A 19,025-nucleotide genomic window follows, 5' to 3' on the forward strand; every position below is an offset into this window, starting at 1 on the left:
CGTCTGCACTCGCCTGCTTCTTCTTCCCTCAGCAAACACAAACATCCTTTTTTAACCGCCGCTGATTTTAATCACGGCATCGGCGTCGCTCTGTCTCAGGTCTTTACCAAACAAACAAGATGGAACAACTTCTGTCTGTGACGCTCGGACCGCTGCAGCACGTCTAGATGATGCTGCCCGAACAAAGAATGATCTCTCTGATTCCAGAGATTTTATTTTATGGTGAAGGATCGTGTCTGTTCACGTCTGCGGGCCTCCTGAGGTCTGATGCTGCTGAGCTGCAGAGCTGCAGGATCCCGTCGAGGGTCAGCAGCAGGACAGGACAGGACAGACCTGCTGACTGACAACTCTGGATGGAAACAGCAGTATATGCTGTAACACTCTGCTGTCAACGTTCAAACGCTCTTTCAGCACCGTCTCTAATCTGACAAAGTGCTGATTTGTGTCCGTCTGCATTTCATCACCGTATTCTGTTGGAAGATGAAACCTTTTAGGCTCATAAAATACTTTACAAGCCCCCCGGATGATGTAGAAATACTTTGACATCAAGCTAATAACAAGCCCTCAGTTTCTCAAGTCGCCATTTTTGAGATGTAAAGTTTCACTTTAAGGAGAAAATGTTAAAAGCTTTTAGAGTCAGCCCAGCTTGTTAAATACTGACAGGCTAAAAAGTCATAAACAGTCATTTTGACGAGCAGTGGCTCAGTTAACCCCTGAGACACGCGGGATCCCAACCGACTTTACTGTCAGGAAGGTTTATTAACGCCTCAAAGTTGGGCTAAGTTTTGGTGAGGAAGAACTGGCATGGTCATTTTCAAAGGGGTCCCTTGATCCCAATGTTCGATGGCTTTCCTAGCTAGATTGACAATGGCCGATACTCAGTTGCATAAAGTTGAGGTCTAGGCTACTTTATGCAAATCAGGGGCGAGGGACAGGTTTAGCAACTACATGGATTATTTCTACCATAAAATGTTTTCAGAAACACATTTGGGTGAAATGTTTCCGTGATATAAGAGGAGAAGAAAGTTTCCAAACGAGCCGCCATGTTGGTTCCGGTTTGAAAGCTGGGAGCAGCAGCCCACGGAGGGAAAGCGTTCGTCCAATCAGAGTGCCTTGTGTCTCAAAGCGCGATAAAAAACTTTTAGCCGGAGCCTGAACAACTGTAAAAGACACTTGATCTTAATTATCGTCACTCAACAAGACACTGACCTCTGACCTCTGACCTCTCTGCTAGAGACGGACGTCTTTATATATTTACTGTTGAGAGGTAGAAACCTTGTGTCTTCACATGTCAGCTGTTGAGCATTTAAACTAGGGATGCACCGATACCACTTTTTTTCAGACCGAGTACAAGTACAAGTACTTACATTTCGGTACTCGCCGATACCGAGTACCGATACCGAGTAGCGATACGAGTACTTCTCTGAGCCAAAAGACCCTCGTTAACAGCCAGCTGGAGGATGTGAGCGACACACGGCAGGCTCGCCACCATCTCTAGGTCGGCTTGGAAAGGCTCGGGGCGAAGGTGCTTCCCGGGGCCGTCGACAAAGTGTCACCGGGGCGGACTGTCCTTAGTGCGCCTCAACCGCGTCATTCCCCCAAGGCGCACGTAAAAGGCGGCAGGGGTCTGCGGCGATGTCTGCAACCCACCCGACCCGTCTTGAAACACGGACCAAGGAGTCTAACGCACGCGCGAGTCAGAGGGTGCAAGCAAAAGAAAGTGAGTTCCGGCGCGGCGCCGCCTGAAGGGGGATCCCGGCCACGCGGGGTCTCGCCCGTCTCGCTCGCACCGTTGGGGAGGTGGAGCGTGTGCGCGTGCGATAGGACCCGGAAGATGGCGACGAGAGGTTAACGTCATGCTGCTGTAAAGTGGTATCGGTGCCGTTGTATCGGAGCCGTTTTGCGAGTACGAGTACATGAGCACACTATCGGACCTGATACCTGATCCTGGTATCGGTATCGGTGCATCCCTACTTTAAACCAAGTATTTAAGCTCTCAAACTCCATTCAGGTGTTTTTATTAAAATGTTTTGGGGGATTGTTCATCAGATCAAACATTTGTAGAATCTCTCCCACAAAGAGACGAGGTTTTTCAATATGTGACTGTAAATAAAAGAGTATTCACTGCCGAAGGAGAAGTGAGAGTTTATTTAATATTCCATTCATAAACCAACAGGTAAAAACATCAACACTCTGACTGATGGAGTGTTTTTTATTCCCTCTGCTGTGTGATGCTTCTGGCAACAACAATAACCTGAACAATAATAGGCGGTGCTAGTTTTAATCCAGCGGTAAATTAAAATGTGTAAACTCTGTTTTCAGTCTGCTGTGCTGTAATGCTCTCAATGCTGTGTGTCGCGTAGCACCGAGGTGAGATTTGGGGGAACATCGGTGGGATACTGGAGACCAAATTAAGCCTCCTGCAGAGTTACAGACACATTTTTTTCTCATAAAGTGCTTCAGCTTCTCATAGAAACAGCTGGTTTGAGCGTCTCGTTATTTGATTCTCTCAGTGTGTAATCAGACTTTCTGTTTAGCTCAGATGCAATTAGCTCCGCTGCAGCAGCCGGGTGTGACCGGAGGAATGACTCGCCCTGATGATGATGATGATGATGAAGAAGAGGAGGAGGAGGAGGAGGAGGAGGAGGAGGAGGAGGAGGAGGTCAGCAACAAACACATTTCTCAAACTTCTTTCATGCCTCGTCTTTTCCTGTTACACATTATTTTTTTAATTTCAGAGTTTTACATGAATGTTACAAAATCAGAAAAGACTATGATGTCACACAGTAAAGACAACAATCAAAGAAAACGGCTGGAGCTGTACAGAACTATGAGTATGGAAGTTCAGAAACGACAAAAATATTGAGTGAGACCAAAATTAATCTGTGCGAATCAGTAAGGCTACATCCATACTTGAAAAAAATGTACCTTAAAGGGAGATTTGTCAAGTATTTAATCCTCTTATCAACATGGGAGTGGGTTAATATGCTGCTTTATGCAAATGTATGTATATATTTATTATTGTAAATCAATTAACACAAAACAATGACAAATATTGTCCAGAAACCCTCACAGGTACTGCATTTAGCATAAAACAATATGCTCCAATCATGACATGGCAAACTGCAGCCCAACAGGCAACAACAGCTGTCAGTGTGTCAGTGTGCTGACTTGACTATGACTTGCCCCAAACTGCATGTGATGATCATAAAGTGGGCATGTCTGTAAAGGGGAGACTCGTGGGTACCCATAGAACCCATTGACATTCACATATCTGGAGGTCAGAGGTCAAGGGACCCCTTTGGGAAATGGCAATGATTTAGCCTAAGTTTGGAGCTTTACTTGGCCTCCTTTACGACAAGCTTTATCAGACTTTTTTTTCTAACATTTTTCAAACTTTTTTCAGACATTTTTCAGATGTTTTTCTGACTTTTTTTGGACATTTTTTGGAATATTTATCAGAATTTTTAAGGACTTTTTTCTGACAGTTTCAGATTTTTTTTGGACATTTTCAAACCATGAGTTTCTCCTCGCCAAAATTTAGCGTAAGTTTGGAGCGTTATTTAACCTCCCTAATGACAAGCTGGTATGACATGGTTGGTACCGATGGATTCATCAGGTTTTATAATTTCATATGATAACATAAAAGCTGCGTTAATGCGTTACAGAAATGAATGGCGTTAAAACAAATTAGTGTTAACGCGTTATTATCGCGGTAACTTTGACAGCCGTAATTATTTTATCTAGAAACATCTATTGATCATGATTTATCGAGAGGGCACGCTTGGTGGACCGCCACTAGACACAACACACTCGGCACCTGATTGGACGAACGCTTTCCCTCCGTGGGCTGCTGCTCCCAGCTTTCAAACCGGAACCAACATGGAGGCTCGTTTGGAAACTTTCTTCTCTTATTTCACAAAAATAGTTCACTGAAATGTGTTTCTGAAAACATTTGAGGCGAGAAATAATCTCGCTAGTTGCTGAATCTGTCTTTATTTTGGATCGATAACGTTCGTTTTAAAAGATTCTCGGGGGTTTCGAGAGGCTGATTTGCATAAAGTAGACTAGACCTCAACTTTATGCAAATAAGGAGCGGGCGTCGTGACGCTCCGGCTCTCGAATCGCGCCGCCACTCTACCAGAATGCATTGCACGGCTGCTTACATAGACAATAATTGGGAAGCTTTGAAAGGACGGATCCTGTGGACATGTAATATTACTGTATGTTCGTAACTCCTGCCTCTATTCTGTTTTGGCGATTGATTCTCCTCACATGCAAAATGTCCTGCTGCTTCCCATTGCGCTCTACTTGTAGATACATTACAGCAGAACTGTGTGTGCACTTTTGTCGTTAATGAACTTCCATACAATCAGAGGGCAGGACTGTAATCACAACTAAAGATGCTAAAGAAGTAATTTCTTTGATATTATTCTCCAATTTTTAAGCCAAATCTAGAAGTTTATAGACAACATGAAGACCTTAAAGTCCATGAACTAAATTCTTTAATGAAAATGAAAACAACAAAAACCCATACAGTACACTCTCCCCTTCTTTTGTGATTAAATCCTCTGCAGTAAAATCTGTTTTATACATTCTACCAGAGACATTCATCAACACTTGAACGGTACATAATATCACATCAGATGTTAAAATATCCACATTGTGTTAAAGCATCAGCTCATATACACAGTACAGCAGTTTCTCTCATCTGTTTCTGTTCACGTCACGTGATCAGATTCAGTTGGTTTGAAGGTTCCTGAGTTGAATATTGCTTTAGACACTTGTGCTTTCCAGTCAGGCTGCAGCGAGGAATAACGCACCGAGAACATCTTAGCAGGTCATTTCATCTGGTGACGCTTCAACTTTATCGGTGCTTTAAATTAAATAATTTGTCTCACTTTAACTACACTTTTTGTGGCGGGCTGCTGCCCAGTGAAGTGCTAATGGTTACTAGCGTTGTAGCTCGCTTCAGTAAATAGTTTTTCACCTGTTTCTTGGCAATTTTGAATAATTTTGATAAATTCTCTTGAAGGAAAATTCCACAATTTTTTTTATTTACAATTTAGAGTATCAATTAAAGTTCCAGGTGTTTTATGCAGTTAGCATCAGGTGTGTCTTAGCAACATCTGGGGAAATCGGTAAACTATGATAACAAACTTTCTAAAAAGCTGAAGTGTCCCAGCTCGTCCCTGATCCACTCGCAGCTGTTGCTTCATGTACACTATTTTTTAGGGCTGTCAAAGTTAACATGATAATAACACACATTTGTTTTAACGCCACTAATTAATTAATGCATTAATGCAACTTGAAATTTTTTAATTAACCTCCTAAAAATCCGTCGGGCCCGGCAGCTATCTTAATCTTTCGGAGGTTGTAGCGGAATCAGTTTTAAAGCTAGAGAGAAGATATCATGTACCTTAAAGGGAGATTTGTTAAGTATTTAATACTCTTATCATAAAGTGGGCATGTCTGTAAAGGGGAGACTCGTGGGTACTCACAGAACCCATTTACATTCACTGATCTGGAGGTCAGAGGTCAAGGGACCCCTTTGAAAATGGCCATGACAATTTTTCCTCGCCAACATTTTGTGTAATTCACGAAAGTCAGAAAATATCCCAAAACATTTTTAAAAAATAAAAGAAGTCTGAAACATGTGAAAAAAAGTTTGAAATATGTCGAAAATAATTGAAAGAATGTCCAAAAAATATCCCCAAAAAGTCTGAAAAATGTCAAACAAAATTAAAAAAAATAATAAAAAGTGTCTGACAAATGTCCCTAAAAAAATTGAGAAAAAAAAAATGTCAAGAATAAGTCGGAAAAATGTTAAAATAAATAATAATAAAAAAAAAGTCAAGGGACCCCTTTGAAAATGGACATAACAGTTTTTCCTCGCCAACATTTAGCGTAAGTTTGGAGCGTTAATTAACCTCCTTCACTACAAGCTAGTATGACATGGTTGGTACCGATGGATTCATCAGGTTTTCTAGTTTCATATGATACCAGTATCTTCACTTTAGCTTTTAAACTAAAAAATCGTAAGTTGTGTTAATGCGTTAAAGAAATTAGTGGCGTTAAACTGAATTTGCATTAACGCGATATTATCGCGTCAACTTTGACAGCCCTCGTTAGCGTTCAACTACAGCTCTCACGATAATACATACCGCGAGATGATAAAAATGTATCCATCCTTTTAACCTCTCTGGATTAGACTGTTGTCGCCAATGTTGCCGACATGTCAGGTAATTCATATGATTACATTAAAATCCATAAACAGTTTAATATTGACTATATTGCAATATGTATTGATACTGTGGTATATAAAAATGACATATACCGTGTTCCTAATTAGCAGAGATAAGTTTCTAAAACCCTGCTGCACCTTTTCTTTGAGGACCATCAACAACCATTTAAAACAGTAGTTTCCAACCTTTGTTTAAATTTGAGAGCCTTTAAAATAAAGAAAAGTCTGTAAAAAATAAACATAATTATGTGTAGTAGAAATATGTTTTTCTGCTCGTGTGACCCCTAAGATTTGTCCTGCGACCCCTTGTAGGGGCCCCTCCCCCCAGGTTGGGAACCATTGATTTAAACTAACAACCCCAACAGACGTGTAACAGCAGGAGACTTCACAACAGGTGACAAACTTAAACAATTTAAGAGCTTTTTAGTTGGATAATAAGTCAATAAAACGTTTCTGATCTTAAAAAATGAAATGGAAAACGAGTACTTAATCTACTTCATGTGATCATGTTTAAATAGGGGATTATATACCATAAACATACCAATACAGTGTTATAGACAATTTGTAAAATGTATTTAACTCCTAAAATGTATAGATATCTGAGAGAGCTTCAGTCACTACTGTATTTACATTCAGAGATATATTATAAATACGTTTCTTTTACCCGTCGTTGGGTTTTTACATATTCAAACATATTAACATGTTTATATATATATATATTTAAAACTCACATACATCCATATATACAGATAGTAAATATGTACATACAGTAGGTCACATTGTTGTGCCGGTGCTGATGGTCCGTTTTGAATTTAGCATCTCAAGTCGCTTTGGAAAAGACTCCCGAAGGCAGAAGAAGTATTGCTTTGTGTTTTATTGACATTTTTCTGACGGTCTCGTTCCGCGGCTTCTTCTTCGCCTAAAAAACCCGACCTGGACTCGACAAGAGTGTCGCCCGCGGTTGTTTTCCTCTCCTCCATATTGCTTTCAATATTGCTGCTGTGTCTCGTGTGGAGGGAGGAACCCGTGGGAGCGGCGGCGCAGTAATTGAGAGGCGCTGACAGAGTTTAATAAGGGTGAGGGATTAAACGGAGGGAGGTCGAGTCCGGTCTCGGTACGTCGGCGGGGTCAGAAAAGATCCTGAGGGCCCAGGTGGATGATGATAGGTGTGGCGATGGTCTGCGGCTGGTAATAGGCACTGTCGATGTACAGGCCGCCTACAGACAGGAGACACCAGGTTAACAGAGATAATCATTAGCACTTAATACAGATCCTCTGAAGGGATGAACATGAATGGATTTGTGGAAGTGTTCTATATGATCACTGAAAACTAGTTGCACATTCAGAGCAGATTACATACGTTATCGTGGCTGTTGTTGTTATTGTTGTAGCTGTTCTCAGGAGGCCTAAAATAGCTCCCAGGATTCTTAGCGCTCAGGGGAAATCAGTAGATTCAGTGCAGCCTGTCACTTTTATTGACCTCTATCAAGGAGCAGCAGCGACAGCAGCAGCTCTACACAGTTGTTTCTCAATCATAAATCTTTAGCACTGCTGAATTCTGGGTGTTCAGATTTGCAAACAAGTTATAACAAATAATGTTAATAATGTGTGAAACAGCTTTAACTTGCAGGATAATTCTGGTTTATTACAACTTGGCTCTTATTTTTGTCGTTCTGACCATCATTTCTATCAACTGACAGTGTTGAATTACTGTCAATAGTATAGAAGCAAAGAGACGAAACTCCTATGTTTTTTTGACAACAGCCGCTGCCGCCATTTTGGACTGAACTCGCTTATTATTTTTATAATATTTCATTCTTCAACACAGGCCATTTTGGTAGAATATGACTAGAATAGAAATAATTTTGTTTTACTTTTGTACAAAATGTTCTATATTTATTATATTTTTTATTACCTCATTATTATTACATTTCTAATTAAATTAAAAAAAATCTGTTTCTTTTTTTTTCATACTTTATTTTTTTCCCTTGTTTTTTTTTTATCTGTTATTAATTTATTTATTCCTTTATTGTTTTTCTAATTTCCAATCAATTTAACTTTTTCACTATAAAATATCTAAACACTAGGAATTATATAAGTTTGAACAATATCAGATGAAAGCAAATGTATATTATGTTAAATGTCAAATGTACATTTTTGTTAACTCATGTACTCCTGCAGATAAAATAAAATAAAAATGTATACATATATATATATATATTAATATACATTTGCTTACTGTATATATAGTAGAGTAATAATTTTAATGTATGCTTTTGTTCTCCAGATGCTTTTGGCTAACCGCGTGTTTCTCGACTTCTTTTTAGTGACGTCGTTGCACTTCTAGATCTCATTAATGAACTTGGTGAGTACAACAATATTATTATTATCATTATTATTAGCTTTGAAAATATCATCCAAGTTGTAATAAAACAATTAAAATTCTTTTAAGCGTCCACTTCTCAGTGGACATGTGAGGTAAAAGAAGAGTATGTTTGATACCAGAGTTAATGTTTACAACTAAGGAAGCTATACAAATACAACTTCATATGCCACAATTTTTAAAAGACAACCACTGGTCGAGTAAAGTAAAATACTATTTTATGTTAGTGTATACTGCTGCAGGCAATACAATTCATTTTCAAAATGAAGAAACTGCAAATCATACCTGGATGTGTGAATAAAACGTGTATGAATCAGGATAAAACCGTTACGAATCACAAGCTACTCGGCTGTTGACAAAAATATTAATTTATTTAAACAGAATATAACCTACAAACAGGTCAAAATAAAATCTCTCTCTGAAAAGAAAAAGTAGTTTCACTCAAAACAAAATGGCTCAACAACAGTAAGTGTAAACTCGGACTGTTAACATCCAAACAAAAGGAAAAAGGTTTCTCAGTGCAACCGACTATTATAAAAACCTCCACAGAAACCTAAAATATCATCAGAAGACAGAGAAATGAAAATACAAAACAGCGTTCACATCTATGAGTGATAGTTAAAGGAATAATTAACCTTTTGACAAAGAAGCTCTTTGATCAGTTACATTTTATAGTCTACATGTTATCAGTTTTATATCTGCATATTTCATGTTGTTTAGTTCCCTACAGTGTCTGTTTCTTTAGTTCCCTACAGTGTCTGTTTCTTTAGTTCCCTACAGCTGATTTTTATTAATCTCTCTACATTTATTAGTCAGTGTGTGTTTTTTTAAGTTCCCTATAGTGACTGGTTTGAATTCGCTATGGTGGATGTTGAGTTAGTTCCCATATAGAGGCTTTTCGGTTCCCTACATTGTAGTTGTTGGTGTATGGTAGGTGTTGTTTTTTGTACAGTAACTATTTAGTTCTGAAATTCCCAAAAAATTCCTTACAATGGACATTTTGATGTCGCAGTTGATGTTATTTTAGTTCCCTATAGTGGCTGTTAATTTAGATTGCTATGGTGGATGTTGAGTTAGTTCCCATACAGAGGATGTTTAGTTCCCTGCATTGTAGTTGTTGGTGTATTGTAAGTGTTGTTTTTTTGTTCCCTACAGTAACTATTTAGTTCCATACTGTAGGTATTTAATAGTTGGTGTATGGTTGGTAATTTCTTTAGTTCCCCACAGAAGATGTTTAGCTCCTTACAGTTAATTTATTTAGTTCCCTGGTTTAAAACATTGTATATTTAGTAGTCTGTATGGTAGGTTTCTTTAGTTCCCAACAAAATATTTTAGTTCCTTACGATGGATATTTATTTCCCTACATTGACTACTTTAATGTCGCAGTTGATTTTATTTTAGTTCCCTATAGTGACTGTTAATTTAGATTGCTTTGGCGGATGTTGAGTTAGTTCCCATACAGAGGATGTTTAGTTCCCTACATTGGATATCGAGTAGTTTGGTGATTTCTTTAGTTCCCTACATATGATTTTTTAACTCCTTACAGTGTGTATATGTATTTAGTTTAAATTCAGTTTGATACTTAGTAGTTGTTTTAGTTCCCTACAATGAATATTTAGTCAGCCACTGTAGGGAACTTTAAGAAAAATGAACAAAAATCAACTACAGTATCCAATGTAGGAAAGTAAATAATGATCCACTGTAAGGAACTGTTTCTTTAATTCCAACAGAGGATGTTTGGTTCCTTACAGGGGCCAATTGTGTAATTTTTTTTCTCACTATGGTGAATATTTAGTTAGCTCATCATGATTTAGGGAACTTAACATCATATTGAGAATTAAAAAAACAGCCACAGTAGGGGAAACTGTTTCTTTAGTTCCTACTTTACTTCTTCCTACATTAGCTGTTTAGTAGTTGGTGTACTTAAGAAGCTGTTTATTCTTTGTTTAGCTCCGTATAGTGACTTTATATTTGTTTGCCTACTTTGCTACGGTGGATTTTGGGTTAGTTCCCTTATAGATAATGTTGATTTCCTTACAGGAGATATTTAGTAGTCTGTGTTGGATGTTTTTCTAGAGTGGCCAATTCTTTTTTTTAGGTCCATATAATGACTGTTAGTTTGCTTACTTCGGTGTATAGTTGGTGTTTTCTATGATGGGTGGTTCATTAGTTCCCTACAGTAGATGTGAAGCTCCCTACAGTGTAAAACATTATCTGTCTTCACACACTGCAGCTCAGGAAATACTGAACTCAGTTTTTTTGTTGCATAATGTTTTGATGATCAAAGAGCTTATTTGTCAAACACACAACTTTCTAATGGCCAATTTAATCTAGCTGGTTGCTAATGAGGGAACATGCTATACAGCAACGGTACTGACTGGGTAGACTGGTCAAAAGTCCAGTGTGGAGTCCAGTGTTGTTTTTTGACGTCGTTTGTGTCGTGAACATACAGTAAAAGTCAGGGTGTAACTTTACAAGTGAGGTGAGGTGAGGTGAGGTGAGGTGAGGTGAGGTGAGTGTCCTAATAAGGGTAGAGGTGGGTGAGTGGGTATGTTGTGGGGACTCTGATGACTGGGACAACTACTGAGGGCATTCTGGACGGAAAACCTGAGGAAGAACAAAGAAAAAGAACTCAAATGTTTGGATGTAGTGATGGATAAATCATAACGGATGGATTATTGATCAGCGGCTGTGAGTTTACCGTAGGGATGGAGGGCGCCTGCAGGGCTGTAACCATAAGGAGCTCCAAAACCTGGGAGGAGAAAGTATGATACGGTGTAATTACTGCACACAACACAAAGAGTATGAATGTAAACAGCTGAATGAGACGATCCATCATGCATCTTTTGTAATCTGAGGCCCTAATTACTTCACCATTCCTGTTTGTTTCCTTCCAGTAGTCGACAGGATATCTCAACAGCATGTTCACAGATATAAAAGGAACTTTTATGGAAAGTTATACCAACAAACAAGATCATTTTTAGGGCTGTCAAAGTTAACGCAAATTCGTTTTCATCTTCTCATGTAACTCAAAAAGCCATAAAACAAAAAGTGTGTTTCTTTAAAAGGAAAGGTATCATGTTTACTCCTGGCCCTGTACAGGCTTTTTAAAAAGTATACCACTGTATAACTTTGAAAATGGACATGACAGTTTTTCCTCGCTAAAATTTAGCGTATGTTTGGAGCGTATGTTTGGATGTTTTAACCTCCTTCATGACAAGCTGGTACGACATAGCTGGTACGACATGGTTGGTACCGAGATTTGAAAATGGCCCTGACAGCTCAGTCATGCAGCTGGACTCACCTGGAGGGATGTATCCATGTGTGGGTTGGGTGCTGATGTAGGGAGCTCTCGGGATGACGGGGACACGTTGAGGTCTGGCAGCAAGGGCCGGGAGGGTCAGCACCGAGGCTACGGGCCGCTTCGGCTGCACACAAACACACACCAGGAACACATGAGGAACACTGAACAGGATGCGATTTAATGTAAAGCTGACTATACAGTAGAAACTCTTCATGTACTCACAGGAGGGTTGGGTCTCTTCTTCTTGTTGCTCGTAGACTTGGAACCAGAGAACAGGCTGTTCAGGGCTGCGAGTGCTGCGCTGGCTTTGGCTACTTTCTTATTGGGACCCGTTCCCCGAAAAACCTGCTTGTCCACCTCCACCTGTCACAACACACAGAGGAGGAAGTCTTCTGATGAAGTTTGTATACAAAGGTAATCTAATGTTGCCTTTATGTCTTGATATTTGTAAACTGTGACTTTTTTTCATGACGTTTTTCAACACTGACTTTTTTTCATTAAATTTCGCAACAAACTATACTATGATGTTTTTCGCCATACTAAACTATTACTTTTTTTCATGAAAGTTTTCGACATACTATATTACTTTTTTTCTCGAAATACTATATTATGACTTTTTTCGACATACTATACGATGAACTTTTTTCATGAAAATTTTCGACATACCAAAATATGACTTTTTCATTACATTTTACAACATACTTTATTACTTTTTTTCGACATACTATACTATGACTTTTTTCATGAAAATATTGACATACTATACTATAATATGACATTTTTTCGACATACTTGACTTTTTTTCGAGATACTATACGATGACTTTTTTTCATGAAAATTCTCGACATACTATGACTTTTTTTCCATGACGTTTTTCGACATACTATACTACGACTTAAAAAGTCACATTACAGTATGTCATAACAAAGTTATAAAAAAGTCATCAGTGCCAACTTGTCCTCCATTCAGGACCTACAGAATCATGAAGCGGACAGGAAACATCACTGCAGACCCTTCACACCCTGGACACAGCCTGTTGCAAGTTCTCCCCTCTGGTAGGCGCTACAGAGCACTGTACGCCAAAACAACCCGACAACACTTTTTACCCCACAGGCCATCACTCTGATGATGTTTAATTGTTCAAATATACAGTTTTTATGTAACTTGTGTCACTGTATAAACTATATAATATACTGTAACCTACATGTATACATGCATTTACTGTACATATCCACCTATGTCATGTATAAAAAGCAACCTGTTACATTAGTCATTCAATGTTTTTCCAGCATATTTGCACTCTGCATCATTGCACTACTGTATGATGGTTTACAATTCACAGAAATAGTCTGACTTAGCCTATATGTGACATTGTATGTTGTTGTTCCTTGTTGTACTTTTTATATATACTTTTATATATTTATATATACGATACGATACGATAATACTTTATTGTCGGACAGGTCTGAAATTTGTTTTACATCACAGCAGTTCCATTATATTATATATATATATATATATATATTCTAATTTTCAAATGTATTTATCTTCTTTCACCTACTGGTATGTACATAATAGATTCAGTTTTATGTTTACTCTTGTTTACTTTGTTTTTAGTTGTATTTATTTCTGTGCATGTACAATGAGAGCAACAAATAAAGCTGATTCTGATTGTGTAATGTAAAGTCAGTATAGTATGTCGAAGATTTTCATGAAAAAAAGTCATATTATGTCGAAAAAAGTCATAGCATAGTATATCGAATAATTTCATGTAAAAAAAAGTCACGCTATAGTATGTAAAAAAAAGTCATAGTATAGTCTGTCGAAAGTTTTCATAAAAAAAAGTCATAGTGTAGCATGCCGAATAATTTTATGAAAAAAAAGTCATAGTATAGTATGTGGAAGATTTTCATAAAAAAAATTAATGTATAGTATGTCGAAAATTTGGATGAAAAAAAAATTCATAGTATAGTATGTCAAACATTTTCATGAAAAAAAGTCATAGTATAATGTCAAAAAAAAGTTATGGTATAGCAAGTCGAAAATATTCATGAATAAAAGTCACGCTATAGTAGGTCGAAAAAAGTCTTAGTTTACTATGTTGTAAAATTTCATTAAACAAAGTCATAGTATAATATGAAAAAAAAGTCATACAAAAATGTCATAGTATATAACATGTTGAAAATTTCATGGAAAAAATACATAGTTTAGTATCTTGTAAAATTATAGTATAGTATGTGGACAAACGTGAGAAAGACATTCATCATAAGAAATAATCCTCAAAGGAAACAAGACTGGTGTCGAATAATGTCATGACATTTAGACTGGAGACGAAAAATATGATATTTATACAAACTACATGTAAAAACTGTAAACTCCTTCAGAGTGATTCAGATTGATTTCACAGGATTAAACCGGTTTGATGTTCAGCTGTCTTTCGGGGCTGTTTTAAAATGTGTGAAGATGTTTTGATATGCAGGAAGCACCGCACATCAAACACGTTCCCTCCCTCATCAATTCCCAATAAGAGCCTCTGAAAAGAAGACAGGAAATCTATGAAGCTGTGTGTGAGTGTGTGTGTTTGTACCTCTATGATGAAGCGTTTGTCGTAGCTGCTGCCGCTCTCTGATATCAGCTCGTATTTGAGGCCGCGGCGTTTCTCGTTCAGCTCCATCACCGGGTTTTTACCTCCCGCCGTCAGGATCGGACCTGGAGCTCTGGACTACAGACGGACGGAGAGAGAAGACACAGTCAGGACTCACATTTCTTATATATTTAGTGCTCAAGACGAGATTACCTATGAGCTCCGTCACATCAGGTATCCCTCCTACATGTTGGAAGAAGACTACCTGACATTATCTGACTGATACTCAAACATTAATATCAAACATTTTACATCTAGAACAAATGTGAACCAAAACAACAGATTTAAAAAGGCTCAAACTAATTTAACTTTTAACAATTCTGATCAAGATCCTTTAGCCACAATTTGTCTTTTAACATAACATGAATACTTTTATAAGGACCTCTTAAATGTGGTTATTAAAGAATGAATTGTGACTTGTACTGAGCAGGACATTTACAGTGAAAGAATAAACTTGTTGTCAGTGATCTCTGGTGGATAACCAGTATGATGTGTTTTTAAGGGATCACAAGCAAAACAGGCTGGGAACATACAGTATGATAGAAAGCATTACATGATGGGACAGTTTTAGACCGTTAAAACAATACAATCCTTCATCATGTTTCTGGTCTGCAGAACTTCTGCAGTGAAACATCTGATCATGTTACAACAGCTGATCTGTTAATGAGCTGATTCTTCTCTTTAAAATATTTTATTTGTATGAAAAATGTCCGAAACAAAAGATCTGAAAAATGTCGGACAAAAAAGTCTGAAAAAAAAGATCGGAAAAATGTCCGAAAAAAAAGATCTGAAAAATGTCCGAAAAAAAAAAAATGTGAAAAATGTCCGAAAAAAAAAGTCTGAAAAAAAAAGATCTGAAAATTGTCAGAAGCAAAAAATGTGAAAAATGTCCGAAAAAAACATTCTGAAAAAAAGTTCTGAAAAATGTCAGACAAAAAAGTCTGGAAAAAAAAGATCTGAAAAAAAAAGTCTGAAAAATGTCCGAAAAAAAGATCTGAAAAATGTCGGACAAAAAAGTCTGAAAAAAAAGATCTGAAAAAAAGTCTGAAAAATGTCTGAAACAAAAGATGTGAAAAATGTCCGAAAAAAAGATCTGAAAAATGTCGGACAAAAAAGTCTGGAAAAAAAAGATCTGAAAAAAAGTCTGAAAAATGTCCGAAAAAAAGATCTGAAAAATGTCGGACAAAAAAGTCTGAAAAAAAAGATCTGAAAAATGTCCGAAAAAAAGATCTGAAAAACATCGGACAAAAAAGTCTGAAAAAAAGATCTGAAAAAAAAGTCTGAAAAATGTCCCAAACAAAAGATCTGAAAAACGTCGGACAAAAAAGTCTGAAACAAAAGATGTGGAGAATGTCCGAAAAAAACATTCTGAAAAAAAAGATCTGAAAAATGGCAGACAAAAAAGTCTGAAAAAAAAGATCTGAAAAAAATGTCCAGTCATATTAGGCCTTTTTTCGTAGTTTGTATTTATCCTATTATTCCTATTCTATTGATGTGTTTTATTCATTTTTACGTTATGATTTACTGCATGTGACAAAGATGGTGGCATGTGCACATAATGTTTATTCTGTTCATTACTTTGCACTTTACTGCTTTTTGCACTTCTAGTTGGATGCTAAACTTCACTCCATGCAATGACAATAAAGTTTAATGAGTGATTACAGCTTGTGTCCGTATTGTGTTTGTTCAGCACTCTATGAACCGGTTTTTGAAATGCTACGAAAATACAGATTATTATCAATTATTATTTTTTATTATTATTTTTTTTAAATTTATTTATGATTATTTTTATCATTAATATTCTTTTATTTTTTTAACCAAACATACCAAGATGAGTAAGATTAGCTTGGTCGGTAAGAGTTGTAATACATTTTTAAATGCCAAAAGCTTTGAGTATTCAGTGTTTCCTGCTGAAATGTATTTATTTATAATTGATTCTCCAGCTGGGAAAGCTTCAGAAAGACGACACATATTACATTTTACATTACACTCATCGGGCAGACTTCAAATTCATGTATTCAGCTTCTGTGAGAACAAGAGCTGGATGAATATTTTAGGGTCTTCCCCCCCAAAACAAACAAACACTGCAAAACAGACGCAGGTGACTTCAGTTGAGAGTTTACAGATGTTTTTTTGGCAGGTTGATGCTTCAACTGAAGAATCTTTAATGAACCTCACCGATGTGTTTACTGACGTACCGTTGTAATAAGTGAGGAACCTTCATCACATCACGGGCTGGTGAGACTGTCCGTCTGTGCACCGGTCTAATCCTCATGTATACTTGTTAATAATGTGTGTGTGTGTGTGTGTGTGTGTGTGTGTGTGTGTGAGCTCCCCACCTCCTGTGCGTCTGTGGAGGAGGTGATGGAGGTGGAGCTGGAGCTGGTGGACATCCGGTCGTTCTTGCCTTCACCATCTGACTTCTCGTCGGCGCTCAGCGAGTCCACTTCTCCGTCGCCGCCGAGCACGAACCCCAGAGCCTGCAGCGCCTGAGCAGGAGACCACAACACACACACACACACACACACACACACACACACGCACACACACGCACACGCACACACACGCACACACACAGCAGTTCATTATTCTCTCTATACTGCATCCAGGATGACCATCATCTCATTAGAAAAGTAACGGGTACAAGTTCTCTAATGTCCCGACACGATCACATCCAGCATCTATGACTGAGCTGCCCTTGAGCAAGGCACTCAACCACCTGACAGCTGCTGCAGTGTGGCTGCAAAGTGGCCAACAACAACAACAACACAAACAGCGGCTGTACTGGTGCAGCTCTGACGTGTGAAAGTGTAACTGAGTGAATTAAATGTGTGTGAACAACACAGAGTGTGAGCAGTCAAAGTTAACACGTTCGTCACTAAAAGAACATTCTCTGTTCGCTCATCCAGTTTCTTTGTGGAAGTTAATGTTCGTGATAAACATCCGAGACTCTCTGAGCGCAGAGTGACAAACTACAGTAAAAGACGGAGAGAGGAAGAGCTGCTGAAGTGGGTTTTACTTCCTTCACTTAGAGCAGTTATTACACGTCTAAGGTAAGAAACCTCACGTTAATGACTTTGATGGTCGGTTAGTTAGGCTACACAGAAAGAGAGCTTTTATGAAAAAATTAAAATAAAAATACACAACTTGATTGTATTTTTGCTTGTATATAATAGAATTAAAGATAAACTGTATAAGCATAAAATACATATATTAGGGCTGTCAATTGATTAAAAATATTTAATCTCTATTAATTGCATTATTGTTCATAGTTAATCATGATTAATTGCAAAATAATCGCATTTTTGATCTGTTCAAAATGTACCTTAAAGGGAGATTTGTCAAGTATTTAATTAATTTCATGCTGTTTTATGCAAATGTATGTATATATTTATTATTGTAAATCAATTAACAACACAAAACAATGACAGATATTGTCCAGAAACCCTCACAGGTACTGCATTTAGCATAAAACAATATGCTCAAATCATAACATGGCAAACTGCAGCCCAACAGGCAACAACAGCTGTCAGTGTGTCAGTGTGCTGACTTGACTATGACTTGCCCCAAACTGCATGTGATCATCATAAAGTGGGCATGTCTGTAAAGGGGAGACTCGTGGGTACCCATAGAACCCATTTACATTCACTGATCTGGAGGTCAGAGGTCAAGGGACCCCTTTGAAAATGGACATGACGGTTTTTCCTTGCTAAAATGTAGCATAAGTTTGGAGCGTTATTTAGCCTCCTTCATGACCAGCTAGTATGACATGGTTGGTACCGAGATCTAAAAGATTATTTCTTAAAGTTTCATGTAAGAGTTTAACCTCAGCTGAACCTACCTTGAGGGCCACCTGGAGCTTGGCGGTCCTCTTGGAGTTCCCGGTGGCCTGGTAGGTGGTTCCCTGGATCTCCACGGACATGGTGAAGACGGGAGCGTGCACCGGGCCGGACTGAGACAGCAGGCGGTACTGGAGGCCTGGGTGGATCTGATTCAGACGCATCAGAGCGTTCATCGGGTGGTTCGGATCCGTCATCCTCCAGTCCAGGACTAAAGGAGGAGAGACGCACATGTCAGCCGGGCGATATTAAACATGGTTTTAAAAGACCACTAAACATGAATTAAAATGAGCTAACACACAACAGCAGGACCATGAAGGCATCATAATACATAACAACATCATAAAGACACAATCTGAGGTGCGTGCAGGTTTGAGGAAAACCTTTGCCAGCTCATGTTGTCTCAAGATTTTTCAGACTGTGCAAAACCTTTTATAACCTCTACATCCAAATTAATCTTCAGAGATCACATACATGTTACATTACATTTAATTAAAAACTCAACAACTGCATGCGAGAATTGGAAGAACAAGATCATTCAAGAGTAGTTCAAGTTCAGTTTCAACCCAAACAAACTCCTCGGTGATATTCAAGAGAGGTTTAAATTCATA

At 38.0% G+C, this 19,025-nt stretch overlaps 1 protein-coding gene across 2 annotated transcripts in view; it reads right to left on the reverse strand.

Annotated features, from left to right (window-relative positions):
• Positions 1-6,183: 6,183 nt before the first annotated feature.
• Positions 6,184-19,025, reverse strand: part of LOC141769956 (spermatid perinuclear RNA-binding protein-like) — an 84,937-nt gene continuing 72,095 nt past the window's right edge. The window contains exons 12-18 of one of the 2 annotated variants that reach the window (XM_074639501.1): positions 18,417-18,625; positions 16,915-17,064; positions 14,519-14,653; positions 12,154-12,294; positions 11,932-12,055; positions 11,329-11,379; positions 6,184-7,461 (exon numbers count right to left, since the gene is read on the reverse strand). In XM_074639501.1, coding sequence (XP_074495602.1) covers positions 7,373-7,461; positions 11,329-11,379; positions 11,932-12,055; positions 12,154-12,294; positions 14,519-14,653; positions 16,915-17,064; positions 18,417-18,625 — 899 coding nt within the window. In that variant the 3' untranslated portion in view covers positions 6,184-7,372. Of the gene's footprint in view, positions 7,462-8,979; positions 11,235-11,328; positions 11,380-11,931; positions 12,056-12,153; positions 12,295-14,518; positions 14,654-16,914; positions 17,065-18,416; positions 18,626-19,025 lie in introns of those variants that run through there. The other variant, XM_074639502.1, reaches the window with a different exon arrangement.

This window comes from Sebastes fasciatus, chromosome 6 (genome assembly GCF_043250625.1).
Source record: "Sebastes fasciatus isolate fSebFas1 chromosome 6, fSebFas1.pri, whole genome shotgun sequence".
Lineage (NCBI taxonomy): Eukaryota > Metazoa > Chordata > Actinopteri > Perciformes > Sebastidae > Sebastes > Sebastes fasciatus.